The sequence below is a fragment of the Salvia splendens genome, chromosome 18 (genome assembly GCF_004379255.2).
Source record: "Salvia splendens isolate huo1 chromosome 18, SspV2, whole genome shotgun sequence".
NCBI classification, from domain to species: domain Eukaryota; kingdom Viridiplantae; phylum Streptophyta; class Magnoliopsida; order Lamiales; family Lamiaceae; genus Salvia; species Salvia splendens.
In genome coordinates this window covers 112,788-138,323 of record NC_056049.1, presented here as the reverse complement: position 1 = coordinate 138,323, position 25,536 = coordinate 112,788, and the positions used below count along the sequence as shown (strand labels likewise).

Sequence of the window (25,536 nt, the reverse complement as noted above, 5' to 3'; positions counted from 1 at the left end):
CCTCACATTCTAGCATCCATAAGATGCTCAAGTAAAGGTGACAATGAGATTTACTACTGTTTGACTTTCATGTAAGTTTTGATTCACTTTGTTAATAAATGTAATGTAGTATACTTTTACATATAAAGAGATACAGTATTACTTTATCTCATGCGAACGCAATCCGTAAACACCACTTATATTTGGTCCAAAATAACATTTTCTTTTTTGTTTTATTGTACATTTATTTTTGCGCTTTAAAAATTGTCAAATGATAGTAATTGATACAGTACTAGAAATTACTACTATATGAGAAGCGCAGTGGTGAAGTCATAAAATGAGTGTGGGGTACTCAATTTCCCTATTCATTTGTATTTTGCTATGTAGGAAGCGCACTATTAATGCACATTGGATGAAATTTTCAATACTACCATTAATATCAAATATAAAGTCTCATGTTTTTCTGAGTGGAGATGTTTCATGTTCAAATCCTGGTTTTCCATTTTCATCTTTTTTTCCCATCAATGCTATTGCAGTCCTATCTACATTATTTGTCAAATTAAACGAAATCCTATATATGCTACCCATGGAGGTAGTCCCTACATATATGCATTGAATATTTTGGGTAATTATGGACAAATACGTAAAAAGAAAGTGATATGTCGGAAAACATAATAAAAGTCTTGCCCATATATCTATATCTAGAAAAAGAAATACGCATGCAAAAATAGATTTGTTGTGTTCTACACCTATTATGCTCAAATGCACATGGGAGTACTACTGCGACGTGTAGCAGATAATTTCTCAAATATTATTGGGCTGCGCCGCTGCACCCGTTTATTAGGCTGGGCCTATTCAGAATTTACTGGTATAGAATGATTAGAACAACTTTATTGGGACTTTGTTGGTTAGTTTGGGCCCATATTTATTTTGAGGCAAATAATTTGTACGCTTTCTTAGGAAAGTATACACAGCATAAAGATATGTATAAGTTACAACCACGGTATATTGATTCAGATTATTTTAAATTAATGTAAAAATTATATTTAGAACATTACTTTGCTGATTATATTACTAACTCAATAATTAATTACTAACTACAATTAAATAATAGCCCTTAGATATTCAAATCAAGGGCCTAGATCAGCCGAAATGTTAATACGATCAACAAATAAGGATATTAAGGTCAATTTCAAACAAATTAGTTGTAACTAACTTTTGAAAAATATCACATAACTTTAAAATGCATATAACTTTCTCGATTTAAATTATTTTTTCGCACAACATATATCAAAATAAAGATAATTTCATAAGGATTCTAACGAGATCTCACTTGCATATGTTCCGATGTCAAAATTTGAATTTTTTTTTTGAAAATTTTCAATTTTTTCGTATAGAAACAAATGTCACTATAGTATATAAAATATGTCAATATAATACATGTAGAATGTCATTATTAAAGCAATGTGTTGACATTCTCAAAGCATTGTGTTGATATTTTCAAAACACTATATTGACATTTTTATCTAAAACCCTAATTTGGTAGTTTTTTTTATCTTTTTCGATTTAATTAATAAAAACGAAAATTACACATGGTAAATTTTAGACCACGATTTCTAAAATCCTATGGTCTTAAATTAGTTGCAGTTAGCAACTAGAGAGTGAGTTAGCAACTGATCACTCCCTTACTTCGATATTAACATGTCTTACTAACTACTTCGATATTAACCTGTCTTACTAACTACCAATATATCCATCTTTTCGCATTAATCAGAAATTAATTCAAAGCGAAAAAATAGTAAAAAGGGTCACTGGCTTTATTTTCTGATTCTTTAATAAATATTCTCGTCCCACTAGAATAATCCATTAACTTTTACATGCACCATACGTAGAAGTGTTTAATATAGTTGAAAATGTAAGATTCACACACAATCCCTCTTGCTCATGTAAATAAGTACTGAGCCACCCTTAACAAATACTAAATGATTATCTATTTTTTTGGACGAATAAAGAATTAAACAAATTTGCTATGTTTATTGTCTGGGAGTATATTTTTCGTATAATAGATGGATCATGGATGTATATGTTAATTATTAAATAATATTAGCACAAAACAAATTAAGATATATACACATTGCTAGATGCGAGACACTTTTCCCTTCAATTTTTCAATGCCGATGCATGTTTAATCACTTTTGGAAGGTAGACTAAAAGATTGTAAGCTAATTCTTTGGCTTTGCTGATCCTCGTAACATGGCCCCTACATATCCTAATTCACCCCATCTCTCTAATAATAATTCAAAAAAAAAATTGTTTATTAATAGAGTGATGCTAAATGGCCATAATGTAGCCGGCCATAAAGAGTTAATTTAGTCCATTTACATGTATAAAAAAAATAGAATTACCGATATAAACTTATATGTGTGTGAATGGACTTGTGAGTTGATACTTATCTTTGAATTCCATTACGTAAAACACATTAATATCACGAATTACTGTATACGTTGAGCAACAATCAAGAAATGACAGTAGTAATAAGTTGAGCAAAAACTACGAAAGAGCAACACTAACATGTTGAGCAACATATAATGAAGATGATATAAAAGTAAAATCAAGTAGTATTAAACCAAAAATTTGAGAAAAAATCAATTTTTTTTGTTATTTAATTAATTTATGGCTGGTCATAATGTGACCACATAACATTATTCTTATTAATATTATAGTGTAGTAACGTTCTGCGAAATTAACCCGCATATTTCTAGAACGTCCTAAGACAGCTAATTAATTAATACTACTAATCAGCTCAGCAATAAAAAAACAAATGAAAGATAGAATTGGTTGTCATAATTAGTTTATATAGGATTGTTGAGTACACAATGAGCTTGATTGATGATCATTATTATGATGAGGGCTGAAGACTTAAAGTTCAAGAGATTTCGAAAACCTTGACACGTGGGGGTGATATATGTAGTGCATGATTCAGACGATTAAATTAATTCCTATGTAAATTAGTGTGGATATACACAAATGGATTAAAATCATATCGATCGGCGTCACACTACACATGACCAAAAAGTGCGAAACAGTGCGTCTTCAATGAGGCTTTTAAAATTGGTGTAAATGGTTTTATTTGATTGGCTAAATAAAAAGTGTATATAATCATATAACAGAATCAAATTGACCAACGACAAAATTATGCCCTCTTCATCATATATTTTAATTACCCTTTTCATGTGAAAAATGGCTTTTGAATTAAAGTTTCATTACTAAATCGGACAAATGGAAGACGTAGATTAAAATGCACTCAATGCAATATATTTTTTTCTCATGTTTTACCAAGGGAAAATCTAATTAATGATGATATACTATATAGAAGGAGATAATATATGGTCAATGAGAATTAATTAACCTCTATCTACAAAAAAAATGAATACTTTTGTTTCGAATTTATTCAATTGCATGTGCTTTATTTTCAAAAAAATGATAAAGGATTTTTTTTCTCATGTTTTCCGAGGGAAAATATAATTAATGATGATATATATTGAAGAAGATTATATATGGTCAATGAGAATACCTCTATCTACAAAAAAAAGTGAACACTTTTGTTTCGAATTTATTCAATTGCATGTGCATTATTTTCAAAAAATGATAAAGGATTTTTTTCTCATGTTTTCCAAGGGAAAATCTAATTAATGATGACATATATAGAAGGACATTATATATGGTCAATGAAAAATAACTAATCTCTATCTACAAAAATAAAATAAAAAAATGAATACTTTTGTTTTGATTTTATTCAATTGCATGTGCATTATTTTTAAAAATGATAAAGGAATTTTTTTCTCATGTTTTTCCAAGGGAAAATCTAATTAATGATTACATATATAGAAGGAGATTATATATGGTCAATGAGAAGTAATTAACCTCTATCTACAAAAAAAATTAAAAAATGAATACTTTTGTTTTGATTTTATTTAATTGCATGTGCATTATTTTCAAAAAATGATAATTTTTTCTTATGCTTTTCCAAGGGAAAATCTATTTAATGATGACATATATAGAAGGATATTATATATATATATATATAGTCAATGAGAATTATTTAACCTCTATCTACAAAAATAAAATAAAAATATTATTGTTTCGATTTTAATCAATTGCAAGTGCATTATTCTCAAAATATGGTAAAGGAAGAGAGAATGCTCGATCCTGAAATATATAGGATATTTCAAACAATATCATTGCTCCACGGGTATGATTCAATAAGAAAAGTATAGGTAGATTAAATTAAACTATCTGGTTGAAATCATCATACGAAGTTGAAAAATAAGAACTCTTTAGCAAGTGTGTCAATTACGGTGGCGAAAATCAAATTTTAATTACATGGAAAGTAGAAATGATGAAAATCATCTTTGATTTAACTGGGTGATGTCTTTATATAGGAGTATACATTTAGTTAAAAGATTTTGAAAAAAAAGCTCCAGACAGTTGGGTCCCCTTCAATTGTGCATGCCATATGAATTAATGGAAAAAAATTAATTTAATACTACCAGAGAAGAAAGAAGAGATGAAAAATATGGACCCAGAATCCAATGTGAAGTAGTAATGTACATGGAATTGTAGTGGTAAAGGTCGACAGAGGATTGTTCCTTTGGTGCACTTGTCACCAATCTCTTGGAAAGTAGAGAAAAAAAAGAAAATGAAGAAATTTAAAGTTGGTAAATAATGAAAAAGGAAGATTGTGCCACACAATCATATCTATATATATCATGCTTTAATTTTCCTTTTAATTGTTTTAGTTTCTTGGCTACCTATGGGCTAAATTTTGATCTCTCCACCACTCTTTTTCACCTCTCTATATATAGGGATTTTATGGAGCCTAGACTTATTACTTATACAACTCTATCTCTATCTATGTCAACGCATCATATGTAAATCTTCTTGACTAATTTATAATTTTTGGTATTAATATTAAGCATAGTCGCATAGATATACATACAACATTCCAACATGAGTGATGCTAAATGGCCATAATGTGGCCAGCCATAAAGAGTTAATTTAGTTCATTTACATGTATAAAAAAATTAGAATTACCGATATAAACTTATATGTGTGTGAATGGACTTGTGAGTTGATACTTATCTTTGAATTCCATTACGTAAAACACGTTAATATCACGAATTATTGTATACGTTGAGCAACAATCAAGAAATGACAGTAGTAATAAGTTGAGCAAAAACTACGAAAGAGCAACACTAATATGTTGAGCAACATATAACGAAGATGATATAAAAGTAAAATCAAGTAGTATTAAACTAAAATTTTGAAAAAAAATCAATTTTTTTGTTATTTAATTAATTTATGGCTGGCCATAATGTGGCCGCATAACTTTATTCTTCCAACATCTGCTTAAATTATTTCAGTAGTGGACTGATGCAACATGTTCCAATTTAATACTACTACTCCACTATATTTGAAGTCTTTTAAAATGGCGAATGCTTTCTTATTTTTTTTCATGGTATACTGGTATTTGTTCTTTAATAAAGTGCAAATGGTTTAGGTGTCTGCCCACCGCAACATTCTTGTTTTAACTGAAGAATTTTTGCATCTGTTGTCAGTGAATTATAATGTATTAGGTGGGATTGAGAAGGCATATAATATGTGAGCAGCATCATGAAGTCGGACTTAGTCCTGTATTGCTAAATTATTAGTAATTAATTATGATAGATATAGACTATAGTCCGTGGTACTATTAAGATGTGAGAGTATGTTAAATATATAGATTATCTTCACTTCAATCGTATAAAACGTGTATCTTAGATGTTAAAGTGTAGTAGTATTAATTATCGTCATTATCATTACTGCCATCATTTGCAATAGCCGTGTTTATTATATACTCCACTAATTATGTTACCAATGGTTTATTGTGACGCCTACACCCCTTCAGAATACCAAAAAAATTATTTGTATATACTGATTTTTCAATTTAAAATTTAAAAATTTAATGAGAATCAAAATTGGAATTAAAAAAGTTAGGAAGCGAGAATGGTTTAATTAGTTATAGTAGAAAAGTAAAATAATTACTTAAATAACTTTAACAGCATAATGCATGTATATAAAGATAAAAGATATTAGTAGTCCATTTAGTAGAGTACATGTTTTTAGTAGTGTTTGTGGTTTGCTAAAGATGTGGGAGTTACATTTATAAGGTTAGGAAGTTTATTTAATTTAATTTTAGAGATACATGCACAATCTTAGTAAGCAAGTGGTAATTCATAGTGTTAATTGGGAAGTAATAAGCTGGGGCACACGAAATTACCTAACGATCGATCTTATCCATCAGCTTTAGGCGTTAGCTTTAGCTTTAGCTTTAGTTTGACATTGAGTTCATCCATTCATGCATTATTCTCTTATCTTGGTTTGAATGAGTCTCTTTTTAGACTTTACACACTCTATAAGAACCCCTACTTAGATTATAAACCATCGATCTAAAACTCTCTATCTCTGTCAAATTCTATATTGTCAAAATGAAGTGAATTAAAGCAACGAAAAGGCAAATAACATTAAAAACCGATTTACTACTTTTGATGAAAAAGTTGAAGAAGCAAACCTAACCCAACTTAAATTGAATCTCTATAAGAAGAACATTATATTGTTTATATACATAAAACAGGCATCTAATTTAGAGGAATAATGGAAAGGAAAGGTAATAAATTAAAGGAGATAGAATATGTGAAATGAAGCTAGTGAGAAGATGAAGGATGAAAGGGTTGATTGGTATCCGGGTTGAATGAAGAGGCGGCGGTCCAGTAGGTGGGAGGAGCGGTGGAGGTGGGAGGTGTATTGATGAAGGTTTGAGTCCAAGAAGGGCGCGGTGGGAAGTAGTGATCATGAAATTGGGGTTGGGCGGTGGATAAAGATTGCATGGAGGAGAGAAAGGAGCCGCCGCCGCTGTAGATGGGCTGTTGAGAGGGGATCGCGGGCTGAGACCTGGCGATCTCGTGTTTGGGGCGTTTGGCCTTGCGACAGCCGCCTCCCACGGGGACGTTTCTTAGGGTTCCGCCGTGGGTCCAGTACCTCCGGCAGGCCTTGCAGAAGTAGCGCGGCTGCGAGAGGCTGTAGTTGTTGTAGTAGCAGAACTTGGTGTTGGCGGAGTCGCACCGCGGGCACTTCTGCGGCGGCGCAGGCGCCATCTGCTGATTCTCCGCTGCCTTCACGCGGTGGAGATCATTTCTGCGCTGCTGCTGCTGCTGCTGCTGCTGCTCCATATTCTGTATAGAGAGAAAAGGAGAGGATGATAATTCAATTTCAAAGGTAGAGAATCAGTGATATATGTATGCAATTACAATCCATAGTTATACGGAATGAGGAGAATTGTTGAAAATAGGAATGATGATGAATGATTTCTTCTCTACCAAGTACCAAATGTACCCAGATGAAGTTAGAGAGAGCCAACTGCCCCTTTATGTTCTTCAGCTCAACAATAAAAATAAAAGAGAGTTGGCTTTAATTGTACGGACGTCGGTCTCACCACAAACAGGCTGATCAGCTTGATCCATCAAATTATAAACCCTAGCTAAATTTGTGGTGCATTTATATTGAGAATAAAATCAACCAACCTCGCTCAGATGGAAAATTCTTGGCAGGTGGTGTATCTACGAATTAAGATGGCGGCCGGTGGCTCAGTACTGGCAAAAGGGGTGGCGGAGTGGTGGCTGTGTCAGCTTTATTGTCTTCCTCTTTAGATTACGAAAAATACTCTCTCTCTCTCATTCGCTTTTTGTTGAAGAGAGGATTCTTTCTACCCTATTCTACTGACATCACTTGGGTGGCCAACAAACCACACTAAACCCTCCCTCTCATCCTTTTGAAGCGATGGACCTCTACAGATGAACGTCTATAAATTGAGTACTCATTATATTATGAAAATTGATTTATTCTCTCACGATATTAAAAAAATACTAAACCGTTTTACAAGTTCAAAATGTTTTCACTTAATAAAATTTTTTAGGCAAGAAATTAATACAATTTATTCTCTCACGATATTAAAAAAATACTAAACCGTTTTACAAGTTCAAAATGTTTTCACTTAATAAAATTTTTTAGGCAAGAAATTAATTTACCGCATATAATGTCATCCGCAATGCTGTCTTTTAGGCCACCCGCAACGCGTCCCGCGGGTGGCTCGTATCTCATCCCGTCGAGACGAGACGATGGCGAGATGCGTTGCAGCGTCCCGTCTCGTCCCGGTCTCGCCGAGACTCCCGTCCCACCGAGACGGATCGCGGGCTGTCTTGCCACGCGCTCGTGCGACGTGGCGCGCTCCGGAGCCATGCTTGACGCCCACTCGCCGGCCCGCGAGTGGGCTTCGTCACGCTGAAGCAATAAATCATTTTTTAAAAAAATTCGAATTTAATAAAAATAAATAAATAAATAAAAATCGAAAACGGTAATATTACCGTTTTTCGACCGTTTTCCTTTTTTTATATATTTTTACTCTATAAATACTGTTATTTCATCCCCATTTCACACACAAGTACACATCAATTCTTCCCAAATCATCTCCATTTCCTCTCCAATTTTCATCTAACCTCTCCAATTGTCACACAAAATGTCCGGCGACGGCAACTATGGCGGTGGCGGCTCCGGCTGATTTGACATCAACGCGTTTGGCGACTGGGGGGCATGTACAATGTCTTGGGTGGTTCCGGCTCCGGTTCGTCGACGCCGGGCACCCAGGGCTCGTCGACGCCGGCGGGGTACCAACCACCCCATTTTGATGTTGATGCATACACTCGTCCCTCCGCCCCGAGGAGTTCGCAGGATTATCCCAAATTCGGAAGGATTATCCGGATGAACCCACTCCGGAAGGAGGACGAGGCGGTGGAAGCTCCAGAGCGGTGGATGAAGAGGCGGAGGCGGCCGAGGAGGAGGAGGATGTAGGCCGACATCCATACAGCCACAAGGATACGATGACTGTGTACAACGCCTGGATCAACGTCTCGTACGATCCCATCGTCGGGAATCAACAAACCCGGAAGTGCTTCTGGGAAAAGGTCACTGAGGCCTACAACGAGATTAGCCGAAGGGGTCCCGTCGCCGCACATTGAAGATGCTCCGAGCTCACTTTGACCGAGTCGACAGAGAGGTTAAAAAATTCTGCGGCATATACAAGAACGAAGCGGCTCATTACCAAAGTGGAGCCACGGGAGCCGACATTCTGAGATCGGCTTTACGAGTCTATTTCGAAAACACCGGCAAAGAATTCAGACATGTCAATGTTTGGGAGGCTGTCAAAGACGAGGAAAAGTGGACCGGTGGTGTCCGGTCCAACTCGAGCTCGACCTCGAAGCGCACGAAGCACACGACGGGTGGCCAATACTCGTCTAGTGGGGGCGGTTCGGGCAGCGCCGCACAAGAGGTTGCCTCGCAGGAGGTTGAGGGCACGACAGACGATGCTGGGGGGTCCTCCTGTGGACGCCGTCGGCCACAAGGGACCAAGGCGGCTAGAGGGAGGAGGGGCTTAGGCGAATCAAGCCAGGCGGGCTCGGGCTCAAACACCCTATTGTCCATGTACTTGACCGCCATGATGGCGGACACTTCCCGCATGACGCCTCTACAATATCAAGCCCATCTTGCCGGAATTGAGTATATGGTAAGACAAATTGGTATTCTGTCTCCATGTAGCTTGAGTGCACCGCCACCGTCTTCGGGGGATGATTCGCCGGCGGAGTAGTTTTTTTTTATTTCTATAAAATTGTATTTTAAATTATGTAATTTTTATTTTTTTAGGATTTTAATTATGTATTTTTTTTAAAATTTTAAGTTGTATTTTTATTTTATGTTTTAATTTTATTTTATTTAATGAAATGTGTTTTTATTAATTGAATTTGTTGAAAATAAAACTAAAAAATGAAATTGAATGAATAGTATGTTAAGAGTGTTAGAGCATCCGCAGCGGTGGCGAAAGACGCCACCGCCGTCCGCGCCGTTGGCAAGGCGCAGGACCGCCGCCGCTGCAGCCGCGCCGCTGGCACGGCGCTGCTCGATGTATCGAGCACGTCCGTGCCAGCGGACGCACACGTGTCGCGCTCCCATTCGTCAACGGCATAGCCGTTGTGTTTAAACTTTTTTTTAATTTTTTTTTAAAAAATCGGTATTTAATTATAAATAATGCTAAAAAATAAAAAAAAATATTTTCCAAATCCCAAAAATATGGCCGTTTTTTTCCCGTTTTTTCTGATTTTTTTTGATTTTTTTTTTATTTTTTTTTCCCCAAAATCATCTATAAATACACACATTCATCATCCATTTATCACATCAAATCATCTCTCATTCATCTCTCATTCATAATTCTCATACAAACTATCAACACATTCATCCCCCACTCAAAATCTCAAATGGATTTCACCCATATTATGGCGGAAGCGGAACGCGAAGAACAAGAATACTACGAACAACATCGTGCCGCTTACGAAGCATATGTCGCGGCGAATACCCCTGCTCCTCCTCCTCAACGAACCAGATCAAATCGACGGTACATCCATCGTGACCGGGAGGGAGCCCACGAAAGGCTCGTTGCCGACTACTTTGCCGACCAGCCGCGGTTTCCGGCAGATTACTTCAGGCGCCGTTTTCGCATGTCAAAGCGCTTGTTCATGCGAATTGTCAACACATTGTCCGCACGTGTTGAATACTTTCAAACAGGTGTAGATGCAGCCGGCCGGCAAAGTATCACGGCGTTGCAGAAGTGTACGTGTGCCATCCGACAACTCGCTACTGGGCAAACGGCCGACATGTTCGACGAGTATTTGCATATCGGTGAGTCCACTGGAATCCTATGTTTAAAGAATTTTTGCGAGGGCGTTCGTTCTGCTTTTGGGGATGAATTCCTTCGAGCACCCACCACTGATGATTGCCAACGGTTGCTTCATCTTCACGAATCAGTCCATGGCTTTCCCGGAATGCTTGGCAGCATTGACTGCATGCATTGGAGGTGGAAGAATTGTCCGACTGCTTGGAGGGGGCAACACTTGAGCGGTCACAAAGGCGGCGGCCCAACGCTTATCCTTGAAGCGGTCGCCGACTACCGCCTATGGATTTGGCATGCATATTTCGGCGTTGCTGGATCCAACAACGACTTGAATGTGCTATATTCGTCACCACTCTTCAATGATGTGATGAATGGTGTAGCACCGGCGATCGACTTCACCATCAACGGAAATATATACCGCATGGGTTACTATCTCGCCGATGGTATCTACCCAAGGTGGTCGACGTTCGTGAAGACGCTCCACAACCCGCACGACCCGAGACGGGTTCTTTTTGCGCAGCGTCAAGAGTCAGCGCGGAAAGATGTCGAAAGAGCCTTCGGGGTCCTTCAAGCTCGATTCAACATTGTGAAGGCCCCGGCTCGGCTGTGGTACGTGAATAATATCGCCGACATCATGTTCACGTGTATTATATTACACAACATGATTATAGCCGACGAAGGGCCGAGGGCGGCTAGCTTCCACGACGAGGACGAAGCCGGAAGCTCAACAGCGAGGTCTCCCCTACGCCGAGGCGAGCATACGACGGTTGGCCAGAGGATCGAGACAAGACACACAATGCGCGATACTCGAATCCACAATCAACTACAAGAAGACCTAATCAACCACATGTGGGCGAAATTCGGCAACGAGTAGTGTCATTTTTAATTTTTAGGATTTTAATTATGTAATTTTTAATTTTTAGGATTTTAATTATGTAATTTTTAATTTTTAGGATTTTAATTATGCAATGTTTAATTTTATTTGTCATTTGTAATATTTATTGTGGGTTTTAAATGAATTTTAATATTATGGAAATGTTTTTGTGTAATTGAATTTTATATTAATTGTGCTCGTCCTTGCGGAAGAGCACAGTTGTGGGTGTTGTGCTCTTGCCAGAGAGCAGGCATGAATAGTACCGCCCGGGCCCACAACCGTGCCGCTGGCAAGAGCACGGTTGTGGATGCTCTTAGGGTTTTGTATACTTGAAATCACCTTTCGAGTGATTGCATACTGTAAAACTCTAATGGTTATTTTCCAATAAATGCAACAGGTTATTTTTGTCATAATGTTGTTATGTTTTACATTTAATGGTTGTTTATTGCATATTTAAATGTATGAGCAAACGTAACAAAGTCTAAGTATTTGTTTTAGTAAACCGGTTGTGGGTGTCGTCCAATTTAAGGTAACACGGTCAGTTCTAAACAAAGAAAAATAAGAATTTCACAACCTAGATAGGCCTAGACTACCTATCGCGAAAGGTTGCAATGTTAGTCCGATTATTTCTAAACCTTATTGAAATAAGATGACGTTGGTGTGGTATAGCACTGAATGGATCTAACAGCAAGACGAGTCTTTATGCTATCTACTGAAAGACGAGGTCTTGATAATTAATTTCTTAATCAATGTACGTTAACATTGAGCATACGATATTGAGTATCCACTACTTTGACTTACCAAAGGTGCGGGTTTTTCGTAACCCAACGATCCAGGTATATTGGGTAGTGGTGATCATTATCTAGAGGTGCTAGGATTGCTATTATGTTGAAACTTGCGCGAGGAGAGTCTCGTTTGATAACATCCACAAAAAGATCTCGAAACGAGGGTTTATTATTCGGAACCTAGCTAGTTGGAGTTTGATTAATCTATGAATAATAAATAAGAGTTTCTTGCTGAGTCCACTCTTCGAGAATAAAATATGTTAATTAATTAAGTCCATAGCAAACAATAATTAATTAATGGATGTTTCTATCTTAAGCACGGGAAATAAATTGAACGCGAATAAAGGAAACCCGGAATACTTGTAATTTCGGATTTGGAAAGGCAGTGCAATAATACTTCTGTAGTGGCTGCTTGTAATATTCCAATATAAGCTTATATTAATTGTGGGTTCAATTTAATTAGTAAAAAGCTAATTGGGTGAGGCCTGATCCAAATTCTTCCTTAGATCCCTGACTGGGCCCAATATGTGACTTATATAAATAGAAGAATAAAGGAGACAGAAAATAGACTTTTGAATACAAAAAATTTTCGTCCCCCTCTAGAAGGAGAGAGCTCGAAATTTGAGCTTCCTCCGTGAGCAGTTTCTGTCTTCCATTATTCGAGTCTTAGTACGTTGGTGAGATTTGCCCACACAAATATCAGCGTATAGTCCGGGACACCAGTCAGAAGATCCGAGGTCTTGTATTGAAGATCTTCACGTGGAGACGGAGCAAGCCATCATCGATTCTTGATTGAATCTACGAGGTAAACTGGCTAATTCCGTAGTAAGCATGTTTTAGGGATTTTATATGCTAAAGCATGTTTTAATTCAAGTTATGAGCATGATACATGTGAAAATTGCGCGAATAGAATTTGTCTAAATAATCTGCTAAATAGATCAAATTCATGTGATCGGATATTGAACGCACGCTTCCGCTGCCCACCCCTTCAAAGAGATGGTTAAGAGACGGATAAGAGATGAAAGGTTGCAGGTTCTATCTCTTAGTTAAGAGATGCAGTGAAAAGTACAATGGGGCCCATGAATAGTTAAGATATGGGACGGTTAAGAGACGGATAAGAGACAGCATTGCAGATTGCCTTATCCGTCTCTTAACCGTCCCATATCTTAACTATTCATGAGCCTCATTGTACTTTCCACTCCATCTCTTAACTAAGAGACAGAACCTTCAACCCTCTATCTCTTATCCGTCTCTTAACCATCTCATCCCTTAACTATTCATTCAATTTCATTTTTTTATTTTTATTTCCAACAAATTCAATTAATAAAAACACACTTCATTAAATAAAATAAAAATTACAACTTAAAATCCTTAAAAAATACATAATTAAATTCGTGGCAAAATAAATAAAACAAGACATAATTTAAAATACAATTTTATAGAAATTATAAAAATTACTCTGCCGGCGAATCATCCCCCCGAGGCAGTGGAGGCGGAATACCAAGTTGTCCCGCCAGATACAGAATGTCAGCATGATGGGCTTGAAATTGGGCATGCGTCATGCGGGAAGTGTCCGCCATCGTGGCGGTGAAGTACATGGATATTCAGGAGGAGGGCGGCCCTTGGGAGCCCGCTTGGCTTGATTCGCCTCGGCCCCTCTTCCCTCTAGCCGCCTTGGTCCCTTGCGGCCGACGACGCCCATGGGAGGACCCCCCCGCATCGTACGCCGTGCCCTCAACCTCCTGCGAGGTAACCTCTTGTGTGGCGTTGCCTAAACCGCCCCCACTAGACGAGTATTGACCACCCGTCGTGTGCTTCGTGCGCTTCGAGACCGAGCCCGTGTTGGACTGGACACCGCCGGCCCACCTTGCCTCGTCTTTGACGACCTCCCAAACATCGACATGTTTGAATTCTTTGCTGGTGTCGTTGAAATAGATTCGCAAAGCCGATCTCAGAATGTCGGCTCCCGTGGCTCTGTTTTGGTAATGAGCCGCTTCAATCTTGTAGATGCCGCAGAATTTTTTGACCTCTCTGCCGACTCGGTCAAAGTGAGCGCGGAGCATCTTCAATGTGCGGCGGCGGGACCCCTTCGGCTTAATCTCGTTGTAGGCCTCGGTGACCTTTTCCCAGAAGCACTTCCGGGTTTGTTGATTCCCGACGATGGGTTCGTACAAGACGCTGATCCAGGCGTTGTACACAGCCATCGTGTCCTTGCGGCTGTACGGATGCCAGCCTATAACCTCCTCCTCCTCGGCCGCCTCCGCCTCTTCCTCCACGGCGTCGAATGCCCTGGAGCTTCCACCGCTTCGTCCACCTTCCGGAGTGGGTTCATCCGGATAATCCTCCCTAATTTGGGATAATCCATGCGAATACCTCGGGGCGGAGGGACTAGCGTATGCATCCACATCAAAATGGGGTGGTTGGTACCCCGCCGGCGTCGACGAACCGGAACCAGAACCACCCAATACATTGTACATGCCCCCCAGTCGCCAAACACGTTGATGTCAAACCCACCGGAGCCGCCACCGCCAGAGTTTCCGTCGCCGAACATTTTGTGATGAAAATTGGAGAGGAAATAAATATGATTTAGTGAGAATAGATGTGTGTATGTGTGTGTAATGAGGTTGAAATAGAAGTATTTATAGAGTAAAAAAATAAAAATAAAAATAAAAATAAAGAAAAAACGGTCGAAAACGGTAATATTACCGTTTGATTTTTTATTTGTTTATTTATTTTTATTAAAATCATTTTTTTTTAAAAAAATGATTTATTGCGTCACCGTGACGAAGCCCACTCGCGGGCCGGCGAGTGGGCGTCACTTGTGGCGAGACGGCTCGCCATCCGTCTCGGTGGGATGGTGACGAGACGGGACGCTGCAACGCGTCCCGCGTCCGTCTTGTCTCGGAGAGACGAGATAAGAGACACCCACGAGATAGGTTGCTGGTGCTCTAAAACACCTAAAATAAGCTACAAATTTGGGGTGATTCACACTAATACACTCTCGATTCTTTGTAATGTGTTCTTTTAATTATTCTAGTGACCTCTACTTTTATTATTGATCATTATTAAGGAGTTAATAATAGTTATTCTATAATAATGACCATACGGCTAATCCCTTAGATTATTAACTTCTGATTTGACGTGCTATAAAAGCATATTTATTTCACAATTTGCTTTTTTTTAATACTCCTACTATTTTATTGCAGATTTTATTTATCAGTGCAAATCATACTCTCCAGTTTAATGAGTTAGTTATTATTGCAACAAAATACACGGAGTACCCAGGTAGGTGTATTTATTATCAAAATCATGCTTTTCCCTATAGTTGTACTTGTAGCTATGTCTTCGTTTTCATTTCTCTCTCTCTCATTTTTATTGCATATCAACTTTACTTATGCTCCCATTTTTCTCTCTCACGTTTTAATTTTTTTTAAATACTACTGTATTTGATATATGATGTGAGTCACGTTGCAATGATTGGGTAGTTTTAATTTAAAGCCCAAAGCTGACGCTAAATAGTAAATTCCAATAGCTACATCTTGATTTTGTCTTCTCTTCGCTTCGAGCTAGCCCAAATTTTCTAATTTGACTAGTCAATGGCCCAAGAAGCTCATAATATTGAGCCCAGCATAATAAAATTCAATTGGGCCTCTTCTCATATCATGCGATAATACTCCATGAAGGGTAATAATAGACTAAGTAGTATATTTCAGCCTTTTATTTAAAATAATAACAAAAAAGAGTGCGAGTAGTTAAATTTTAGGAAATGAATCATGTAGCATGCATAATTCCAAATTTCCAATACGACCACAATAATAAAACATGCATTATGTAAGTAAGTAGCACAGTAGCAGTAACTTGTTCAAAGTTGACAAACTCCCAACAACAGGGAGGCACAATCTCTGCATACATAATGCATGTTAGCATATAACTTGAGATATATATTGTATGGCTACTTCCACACCTTGACCCACTGGTCATGGCTCACGGAGGCGATCATGTTAGTCTCCGGTGCATTCGCCATCGCAGATACGATATCTCGATGACCATCGAACTTCCACGTCTTGTTTCCCATCGCCGGGTTCCAGATATAAATGGACTGCACCGTACAAAACAATTAATTCCAATCACAAGCTTAGATAATGCAGTAGCAACAACAACAACGTACCTCGTAGGAACCCACGGCACTACTTGAGAGTAAGCAGGGTGGAAGGTGCACGACGAGAACTCCCTACCACAAGCGGGCAACTCGTGTATGCACTTTCCACCTGATACAATTGACCATATGCACGTGCTGTCCTGACTCGTCGAGACGAGATATTCTCCACATATGTCCCAGCATATTGTACGGATGTCTTTTTCATGTCCCTGCAGGTAATTGAAGTAAGCACGCATGCTGCTGATACGAATTCACGTGTGATCAACTTATATATGGTCCGAGTCTACCTCAAAGCGGTATCGGATCATGCCTGTTTCCACATCGATCATATTGATGACATTACCCGTAGCAGCAGCCAAGAGGTTCCCTTGTCGAGGCTGGAATCTCACCTGCCTATTAGCAACCATCAAAAACTTGATGTCAGTACAGACTTACACATTTTCCATCAGAATGATCCGCGATTCAGCTAATGAAACGATATTATATGGCTCTTTATTGATGGCAGAATATCAAAATTCGGGAGAATGACAAAGTGAAAACTCTAAAAAGAGCTCATATGGTTTTAATTTTTTATTTTGAGAGGAAATTAAGGTTTGTTTTGCAAAGTTGTCAAACACTTTAAGAAACCTGTAATTTACTTTAAAGATTTTATAAACTCTCTAATAATATCAGCAAAAGATTATAGCAGAAAAACTGATTACAGAAGGATGAAACATAAAGCTAACAAAATCACACATGCAAAAGACGTTCAACAAAACTACACAAGCTGACCTTGAAAAAGCGAAAGCAAGCAGATTCTTTGAAATTCCATAGTCTGATCTCATCACTGCAATCACAAGAGCATACCAGATTGGACTTTCTTGGGTGGAAATCCACCGACAACACTTGATCCGCATGCCCAACAAGATTGTAAAGTATCTTTCTTGACTAAAATAGCAGAGTGTAAAGCAGGTGAGCATATGTACCAAGTGCTTTTAGTAAATCATTTATATAAGTTTCCTTCAGCAGAACAACAGAACGCATAGCTCAAAACTTCCAAATGTATGATGGCTATTGCCAAGGAAAACTTATACCATTGATGAAATGTCATGCTTGTGGATTCCAAATACAAGTGAAAGAAAGTAGACATTTTGTAGCATTGATTACATGCAAAGCATGTGATCCATCGTCCAGTAAAAAACTATTAGCAATGGTAAAAAGCAGCATATAAAAGTTGCAAGGGAAGAGTTATTACATTGGCTGCATCCCATATCTTCACAATTTTGTCAAAGGAGGAAGTTGCAAACATATGGGAATTTGGCTTAAATCGAATATCCGTAATGAGCTGTGTATGCCCTTGGACAGCATGTCTCGTTGATTGCTTCAAGTTCCAAATGAAAACCTGTAACGATACAATAACTTCAGTCACATACGAATTTTCACTCGTAAAAACAGAATTTCAGGATGAGCTAAACTGCAGAACCTTTTTCTCATGCCCAGCAGTAGCTAAGAATTTCCCTTGGGTTGAGAAGTCGCAGCATAATAGCTTATTATTGCTTGGGTGGAGACTTCTGATTGGCATGAAAGGGAAGTCTGCCAAAACATAAATTTTTTGAATAATAAGTTAAAAATTAAACTGTATGAATACCTTACTGCAGCTGTGTAATAGCATCTGTTGACATATGAACACCATGTTCAGTACTCTGACTACACAATGACCTCTAACTTAAGTTTGACGAATTATAATATTTCCAAAAAGTTCGGTTGCCATGATATAAATCCCGATAAACACCTTTGCAGTTGTATACTGCAGTAAAGCATCAATACATTCAGGGTACACATATACACGAATAACCTGATGTGCAAGTATTTTGCTGACCTGACTTCCATAACAGAGAATACTTAGAGAATGCCAAATAATTCCTCAACAAACAGCTGATCAAATCATTAAGCAGAAGCTCAACAACATAAGTATCACATGCATAATAAGGGGGAAAAGATTAATAGCCAGCAGTTATTGCAACTTTCTGGTGGTTTATTTGATTTCTACGCATTACGCTCTCTTCAACCCAATGCAGATACATCCACACAGAGAAAGAGGTCATGGTAGCAGCAAATTATTACTACATGAAAATGAAACTTACCTTGCTGGTCCTTTTGTTTTTGTGCTGAAGTGTGGGTGGAGGAAATGTTCATAGTGTCAGCAGCTTCATCATTTGAGAAAAAAGATGCTATTTCCTCATCTACTGGCCCCTCTGATTCAGTCATTTCAATCTACAGGAAAAGAGCAAATTGTTACAAGAACCAAAACTCTGGGCACTGTTGGAGAGACTCGGTTTAGATTCAATCAAACCATTGTACCAAAATAAAAACATTTCTTACTTTTATAGATACTATTAGATTATCTTATAAAAGGCTTGTAACAAGAAGAAAATAGAAATACAGAAAATCAGTTTAAGCTTAGTTCTCTCTATTTAAATGGCATCTATATCATCATCAGGCACAACAAAATGTTCACCTCTCTCCAAGAAGCATGGAGTATTTGAAGGACTATAATGCTTAAAACCCACTTTTCTGTAAAGAGAAACAAGCACATGGCTGACACGAGATACCAACTCCACGATTCTTCATCTTAGACTTGATCTGGTGACTACAGAAATGCAAGCGTGTTTATGTGTATGGAATATAAATGCATGTTCATGATTCAACAAGAAACTCATTATTCTTCATAACTAATAAACCAACGGTGAAGAATGAACTTAAGCAATTACCTACATCTAATACATTTCCATTTGCCCATAAATGAGATACTAATTCAAAAGATTCTGCTATAATGTTAAAGCTGAAAAAAGCTGTCATGGTAGGTACCCCCTTGATCATGAAGAACGGTTTCTTAGAAAAAGAAGCTAACAAATTTAGTACTTCAAAATTGAATGACATTCTAACTTACATGTATGCCTTTCCCCTTTGATCCATCATTAGAGAGAGCAGGACTTGTCATCATATTCGAATTTTCAGGTTCACTTATTATAAGCTTTTTTGATGCTTGTGCTTCCAAGTCAGATGAACTCTCTTGACAGATTTCTGTTGTAGACGAATTTTTCCTCTGTTGATCTGACACTGGAGTGTTAGCAGCATAACCGAATACCTGACATAAGGTCGTCAATAATTAATAGTTGAACTTCGGAAAGATAAAACAGTTAGGAGCAGTCACGCAGCACATGCTAAATTACATGGTCTTACTTGTGAAGATTGCCCCTGCAATGATACATCCTCTAATATCTTCCTTCCTGAAAGATTGGATTGAAAATGAACAATCAAAAAGGAGAAATCCAGAAGAATAGGAAATCTAAGATATTAAAAAACAATAACATCTTATAATAGACACAAACTATATCACCAAAAATGTGTGCCTATGGCTATGCCATGAAGATACAATATTCATGCAAACTATTGCAGATTGGTAAAATTTGGTAAGTAAGCTCATCCGTCAAATAAGTTCCATTGCCATAACAATGCATATCTGAGCAATTTTTCCCAAGCACCAATAAAACAAAGGTGAATTTTAGCATAAAGAAGATAATAAGATCATCAACATTCTCTAGTCAGCTTACTAGTGAATTCCGATTTCCGACTAGAGGGAGACTAAACCTCCTTAGATAAGACTTATCCCTCAAGCTTTACATAGTATCAGATATCTAGGCTCAATCTAAGAATTGAAATAAAATCGTTAAGATCTACATGATAGTCAAACCATGAGAGGTCAATGACAGAGGGGAGAAGTTTTGAAGATCAGAAGAGAGGAATTGAAAAATGAGATACTTGCAATAAAAACTTTCCTAATCCTAGCCCCCCAAATTAGGTTCAATGCAAGTTAAAAATATCTTACTATTCAATTGCAAAATTAAGGCAGAAGATATTTTCTGCTACATGTCTTCTCTGGCAAAACATGATACCATGCATGTAGAAATTGCATAAATCCAAATGTTACCACATGCGCATGCGTAATGTAAGCTGAAATTCATTGCATCGCCTAGTGTAATGGAGCATGGAACAAAATAAACCGGTGCACTACAGGATCCAAACTGAGATAACATGCTCATGACGTTTTACATTAAAAACAATATATATATATATATATATATATATATATATATATATATATATATATATATATATATATATATATATATTGATAAATGGAAAATAATGTTAAATTGGCAACTTGATTATTTAGTTTACACTTATTTGTATGCATAAAATGGTACAAAGTATAACCCACCAAAGTAATGGGTAACATCATTAATGCCATACCTAACATCTACTCTAGGAAATACCTGTCAAATACAGCAATAAAAATCTCTTCAATAACCACTTTCCTTCATAGTCCCTGATAATCTTACGAACAATTGACTCTAGACAAACAATTTTGGTCTAACCAACCTTTATTTCACTTATGCTTCTCGTGGCAATATGTCTACTGATAGTTCTCACTAACCAAAAAAATAAAAACTAGCCGCTTCAACCTAAAATCTACATATAATAAATATAGAATTTGTTATTGTCAAAAAGACTAGAAGACCCCTTATGTAGGTCTTGCTTTGGCAACGCTTGTCTGAAGCCTCAAGTATAGAACTTCGAGCATTATAGACAAACACGCTTATAAGGAGCGCTCAAAGAATAGTGGCCTTTAAGACACACCTGTCACGTGGAAAAATGCTTCGAACATAAATTTACCCTAACGTTAGGTAAGGGTAGTCACGTCATTTCATATATCTTTATTGTTGTTTTGGCAACACTTGTCTGAAGCCTCAGTCCTAGAACCTTGAGCATTATCGACAAACACACTTATAAGAAGTGCTCAAAGAACAGTGGCCTTTAAGACACACCTGCCTCGTCGAAAAGTGTATCGAACATAAATTCATGCTAACATTAGGTAAGGGTAGACATGTCATTTCATATATCTTTAATGATGTTATACGAATATTGGAATATCCTTATAGTGTTATGTCAGATTCGAACTCATATAAGTGATTCTATTGGTATAAATTTGGGCCAATATAGTTGATAACTATGAGAAACACTTCTCCAGTTATAACTGAAAAAGATTGAGTTCTTTTTTGCTACCAAAGGAAAGTAGCCATTGAGTGTATGGAGTTTAGTTGCAAAAGCTCTCCTGAAGTTGGAAAAATGTTTGATATAAGAGATTAGATGGTGGTGAGCAAAAGATATAGTATCCTAATAAATTAGAGGTAAGATCTCTATTAAGGAAAATGATTGATAACTTCCCTAAGAGCTAGCATAGACGATCGTCACATGAGCAATCATGGGAAAAGATCTTCTACTTCCTAAAAAAGGAAGTTAGGCATTTGAACACAAAGACATAGTTTGAGATTCTATCGATTACCTAATATCGCAAGTTACAAAATCGTGCTTTAACTTTGATTGGTTAAGCCGACACCTTTGAGTGGAAAAATCCTAATGATAAATTGAAAAAGATCTTTCTTGCTCTTGCTACTTGGAGGAGATTATCCCTTACATTAAAAGATAAGAAAGAATTTCATTGCAAAACGTTCATTTGTCAACCTTAATGATTCGGAGGTGGGAAGTTTAAAAATAACCTCTTAATAGACAACGTATAAGAGCTATTTTAGGTATTGCAACTGATCTTGTCCTCAAAAGCTAATATTGGGGATTTAAATATATACCACTACAGAAAATATGTGAGCTTCAGTTCAAGTGTTTCTACATGTACTTCCAAATTCTGTTTTGCATCTATGCATTTCACTTTACCAACGCTTGCCTAATGCATAGAAATCTCTCATTAAATATATTATTGTCTAAATGTAATGTTCAAAAAGTTTTACATCCTCCTTATGAGTATATGTACCTAATAGTTTGTTTAAGTATTACACGGATTCGAAAAATCCTATAGAAAATCATAGTCTCGAAGTTCGAAAAACTATCTTGTGATGGAAGTATAGTTTTTCTTAAAATGGTGGTTTTAGAACGAGTGATTTTCCCAAGGTGAAGGATTTTAGCTTTGGGAAAATTTCCTTATGAAGAAAAAGATAAGGATTGCATGGTTTATTTTGAAGAGCAAAGCTGATCTCTCTTGTTACGAACTTACATTAGGGAGGATAGATTGTCAATGATGAGAGTTTAAAAAAAAAACTATTTGATCCACTCACAATCACAAAAGGTGAGATTTGATGAGATCAAACAAAAAACATATTTGATCTAGCTATATCACTAGGTACGTAATCTTATTAATGATGCATCGGTAGTATGAAAATCTTCGAAGATAATATATGTCGAAGATTGATTGTGACAACTTTGGATGAGCCTTCGGGCTTACGTGACACTAGACCAATGTTGACGAGAAGTTCAACAAATAAAAGTTTGATGGGTTTCTAAGACGACGATAGTGAGTGGTTATTGGAGCAATGGAAATTTGTTAAGTTAGAGAAGTTGTTGAGACAACTAATGAAAGGAACCTAGGGCTAAATCCAAACATCAACAATCGGTTCTTAATGCACCAAGATGGAACCTAACGAAGGCCATGCACACATTCTTGAGTGAATGTCGACCATTACATAGTTGAACAAGTTTTTGTAATGCCTACACCCCAACACTATGCATCTGTTTCAATGCACTGTCTAATCGGAACTACGTATTGTATCTAATATGAGATAAAACTTCAACATGATCACCTTTAGTACCTTCATATTGTCATTACTAACTCTCATCGACCATCACAACATAGTTAATGTACATATCATAATAATAGCAACATCTTGACCAAGTCTCCGACCAAATCATTATACTACCAATACAATACTCTTGACTTCATCACTTGTGGTAACACTTTTCATATTCCCTTTTTCGGCATACCCAATGCTTCTACTTTGTTATCAATACCAAGCATGAGGCGTTTACTAGGTAATGACAATAGTCAATGGACATACTAACTTTTGAAAGTTTCCATGTCCTCTATGGCCTTAACTTTCTAGCTTCGCATTATGGAAGCTAAATCTAAGCTACCGCCAAGTAATTATAAATTTTTTTATAAGGAATGCATCCCAATAACCATGAAAAAACGAAAACTAAAATAGATCAAAGGTCACCCAACAAGCTTCAGAAAACAAGATAAATAAATAGTCTGCCTCTGGTCCAAACATCAAGAAGTGTTTTCACAAGCACTGCCTTTCTATGAATATCATTAATCAAGGTAATGACTAATTTTTACTATATAAGGCCAAAGTCATCTTAATAAACATGAGATTGAGAATTATTCGCTGCGCGGGCTGCTTCATGCATGAGCATGAGTTCTTGATTCAGGAGCTGGTATCAGGACATGCAGAGTTGGAACTTGCTGAAGAGCCTAAACCAGATTGACAGAAATCGGCTATCAATATGACAAACCAGGAAATTCCAAAATAATTGGACAGAACAGGACGGTTTGTCCTAGACCAACCAAAGTGATCATCATATAGGCCAAGTTATTTTGACATAACTTGTAATTGCATGAAAGAGTGATACCATAGGGAAATGGTTACACATTCCTCCAATTTAATTGTACATTTTATGCAAGAAATGCAAGAAATGCAAGCACTTTGATAAGACCCTAAGATTCAATCAGCATCTACCCATTGAACCATCTTCAGAGAAACCTGACAAGCACATAACCTGTCAAGTTCTCCATAACCCATGTCAGAATAAAGATTCCTAATTCATAGCCTAAAGGTAGTTTCTTGGAGAAGAGATCACAGTTGAAAAAATAAAGATAGGAAATTATGAAAAATTATATGTAGCATATCTGTGAAGGAAAGTTTAAAGGTATGAAGCATTTGTTTATGTACTCATATAAGAAATAACTTTTGGGTTTGATCTTCCTAAAAATGTACGCTTATTATACCAAAGCTTATAAAATATTTTAGTAAACTTGGCAGGGGGTATATATGCGTGGTGCATACATCTTTTATGCAAGTTACCAAGAATAGTGTACATATCACACATGGAAAATATATGATTGAAGCATATGTAAGATAAGTATGTCATTTTGAACAGTCAAATGTACAAACCAGCATCAGCATGTCCTATGTCATCCTGTATCAGCTTTGGTGTATAAGGAGTTAGCTCCGGCGGGATAGACCTCCTCAAGCCAGTACCATAGTTGACGTCCTGCAAAATACATAGTATATCTCAAATTCATTTCACTGTGAAAATACTCCAATTATTGAATGTAAAAATAGGCTTACATTGATAACTGGAATCTGTTGCTTGTTACTAACTTTCTTCTGACGGCGGCTGCAAAACCATATTTCACATTGAAGAACATATTAGCATCATGATTAAAGACAGTTGACCACATTTCACTTCTGAAATCAAACCTGACTTTTAATATCTTTGTGCTTTCTCAGTTTCCCCAATAACAAATCGAGGCAGATAGAGATACAAGTATAACATGCAACAGATACTTAAGCATACTATCAACATCCAGCTGAACATTACATTCCTTCGCGTCAGCCTTTGCCTTTGCAGAATCACCCCCTTGATAGGTCTAGTTAACAGGTTATCAACTCGGATGGCCACAAACAAGGGAAGAAGAAGTAAGCATATTTAATGGGTAGACAGACAATGTTTGATAGAGGATTACCTTGAACTGCTTGCCAACGGCAACATGCTAGCTAAGTGATCAACATTAAGGACATGCGAGTTAGTACCAAGGCTCCTCGGAGGAAGCCTAAGATGCTCTTGCTCACGTGCCCTTTGAGCAACCAAATCTGCCATGATCTGCTCCAGCCTCATAGTGTTGTCCGAAATTGATAAGGGAGTTTGTCCGAACTGATTTGAGGTGAAATCCATGTTTGGCATCATAGATGGAAAAGCATTTTGCAGCAAACTTCCCATATTTGGCATTGGTGGTGGATTGACTGCCTGAGTC

At 37.2% G+C, this 25,536-nt stretch overlaps 2 protein-coding genes and 1 long non-coding RNA gene across 6 annotated transcripts; all 3 read right to left on the bottom strand.

The window, feature by feature from the left end:
- Window positions 1–6,537: 6,537 nt before the first annotated feature.
- LOC121776237 (dof zinc finger protein DOF3.5-like) lies at window positions 6,538–7,848 on the bottom strand. Its single transcript, XM_042173397.1, has 2 exons — window positions 7,599–7,848; window positions 6,538–7,250 (listed from the first exon to the last, which is right to left on the bottom strand). Exon 2 carries the CDS (start codon window positions 7,245–7,247, stop codon window positions 6,723–6,725), a length of 525 nt encoding a protein of 174 aa, XP_042029331.1. The 5' UTR covers window positions 7,248–7,250; window positions 7,599–7,848; the 3' UTR covers window positions 6,538–6,722.
- Window positions 7,849–16,352: 8,504 nt separating this feature from the next.
- On the bottom strand, window positions 16,353–20,635 carry LOC121776489 (transcriptional corepressor LEUNIG-like). 4 transcript variants are annotated; one of them, XM_042173662.1, is made up of 10 exons: window positions 20,581–20,635; window positions 19,833–19,879; window positions 19,540–19,737; window positions 18,734–18,863; window positions 18,073–18,182; window positions 17,845–17,991; window positions 17,382–17,537; window positions 16,898–16,999; window positions 16,620–16,819; window positions 16,353–16,550 (listed from the first exon to the last, which is right to left on the bottom strand). In XM_042173662.1, the coding sequence occupies exons 1-10, from the start codon at window positions 20,612–20,614 to the stop codon at window positions 16,448–16,450; spliced, it is 1,227 nt and encodes a 408-aa protein (XP_042029596.1). In that variant the 5' UTR covers window positions 20,615–20,635; the 3' UTR covers window positions 16,353–16,447. The 4 variants fall into 4 exon arrangements, 3 of the variants coding, with proteins under 3 accessions (XP_042029596.1, XP_042029597.1, XP_042029598.1); XM_042173663.1 differs by lacking the exon at window positions 20,581–20,635 and adding an exon at window positions 19,108–19,239 and having other exon boundaries at window positions 19,833–20,371; XM_042173664.1 differs by lacking the exon at window positions 20,581–20,635 and adding an exon at window positions 20,204–20,371.
- A 3,212-nt stretch (window positions 20,636–23,847) lies between these two features.
- On the bottom strand, window positions 23,848–24,890 carry LOC121776490. The gene is made up of 3 exons (XR_006045304.1): window positions 24,851–24,890; window positions 24,674–24,773; window positions 23,848–23,973 (listed from the first exon to the last, which is right to left on the bottom strand). It is a non-coding gene; the product is annotated as an uncharacterized LOC121776490 (long non-coding RNA).
- Between the last annotated feature and the right edge of the window lie 646 nt (window positions 24,891–25,536).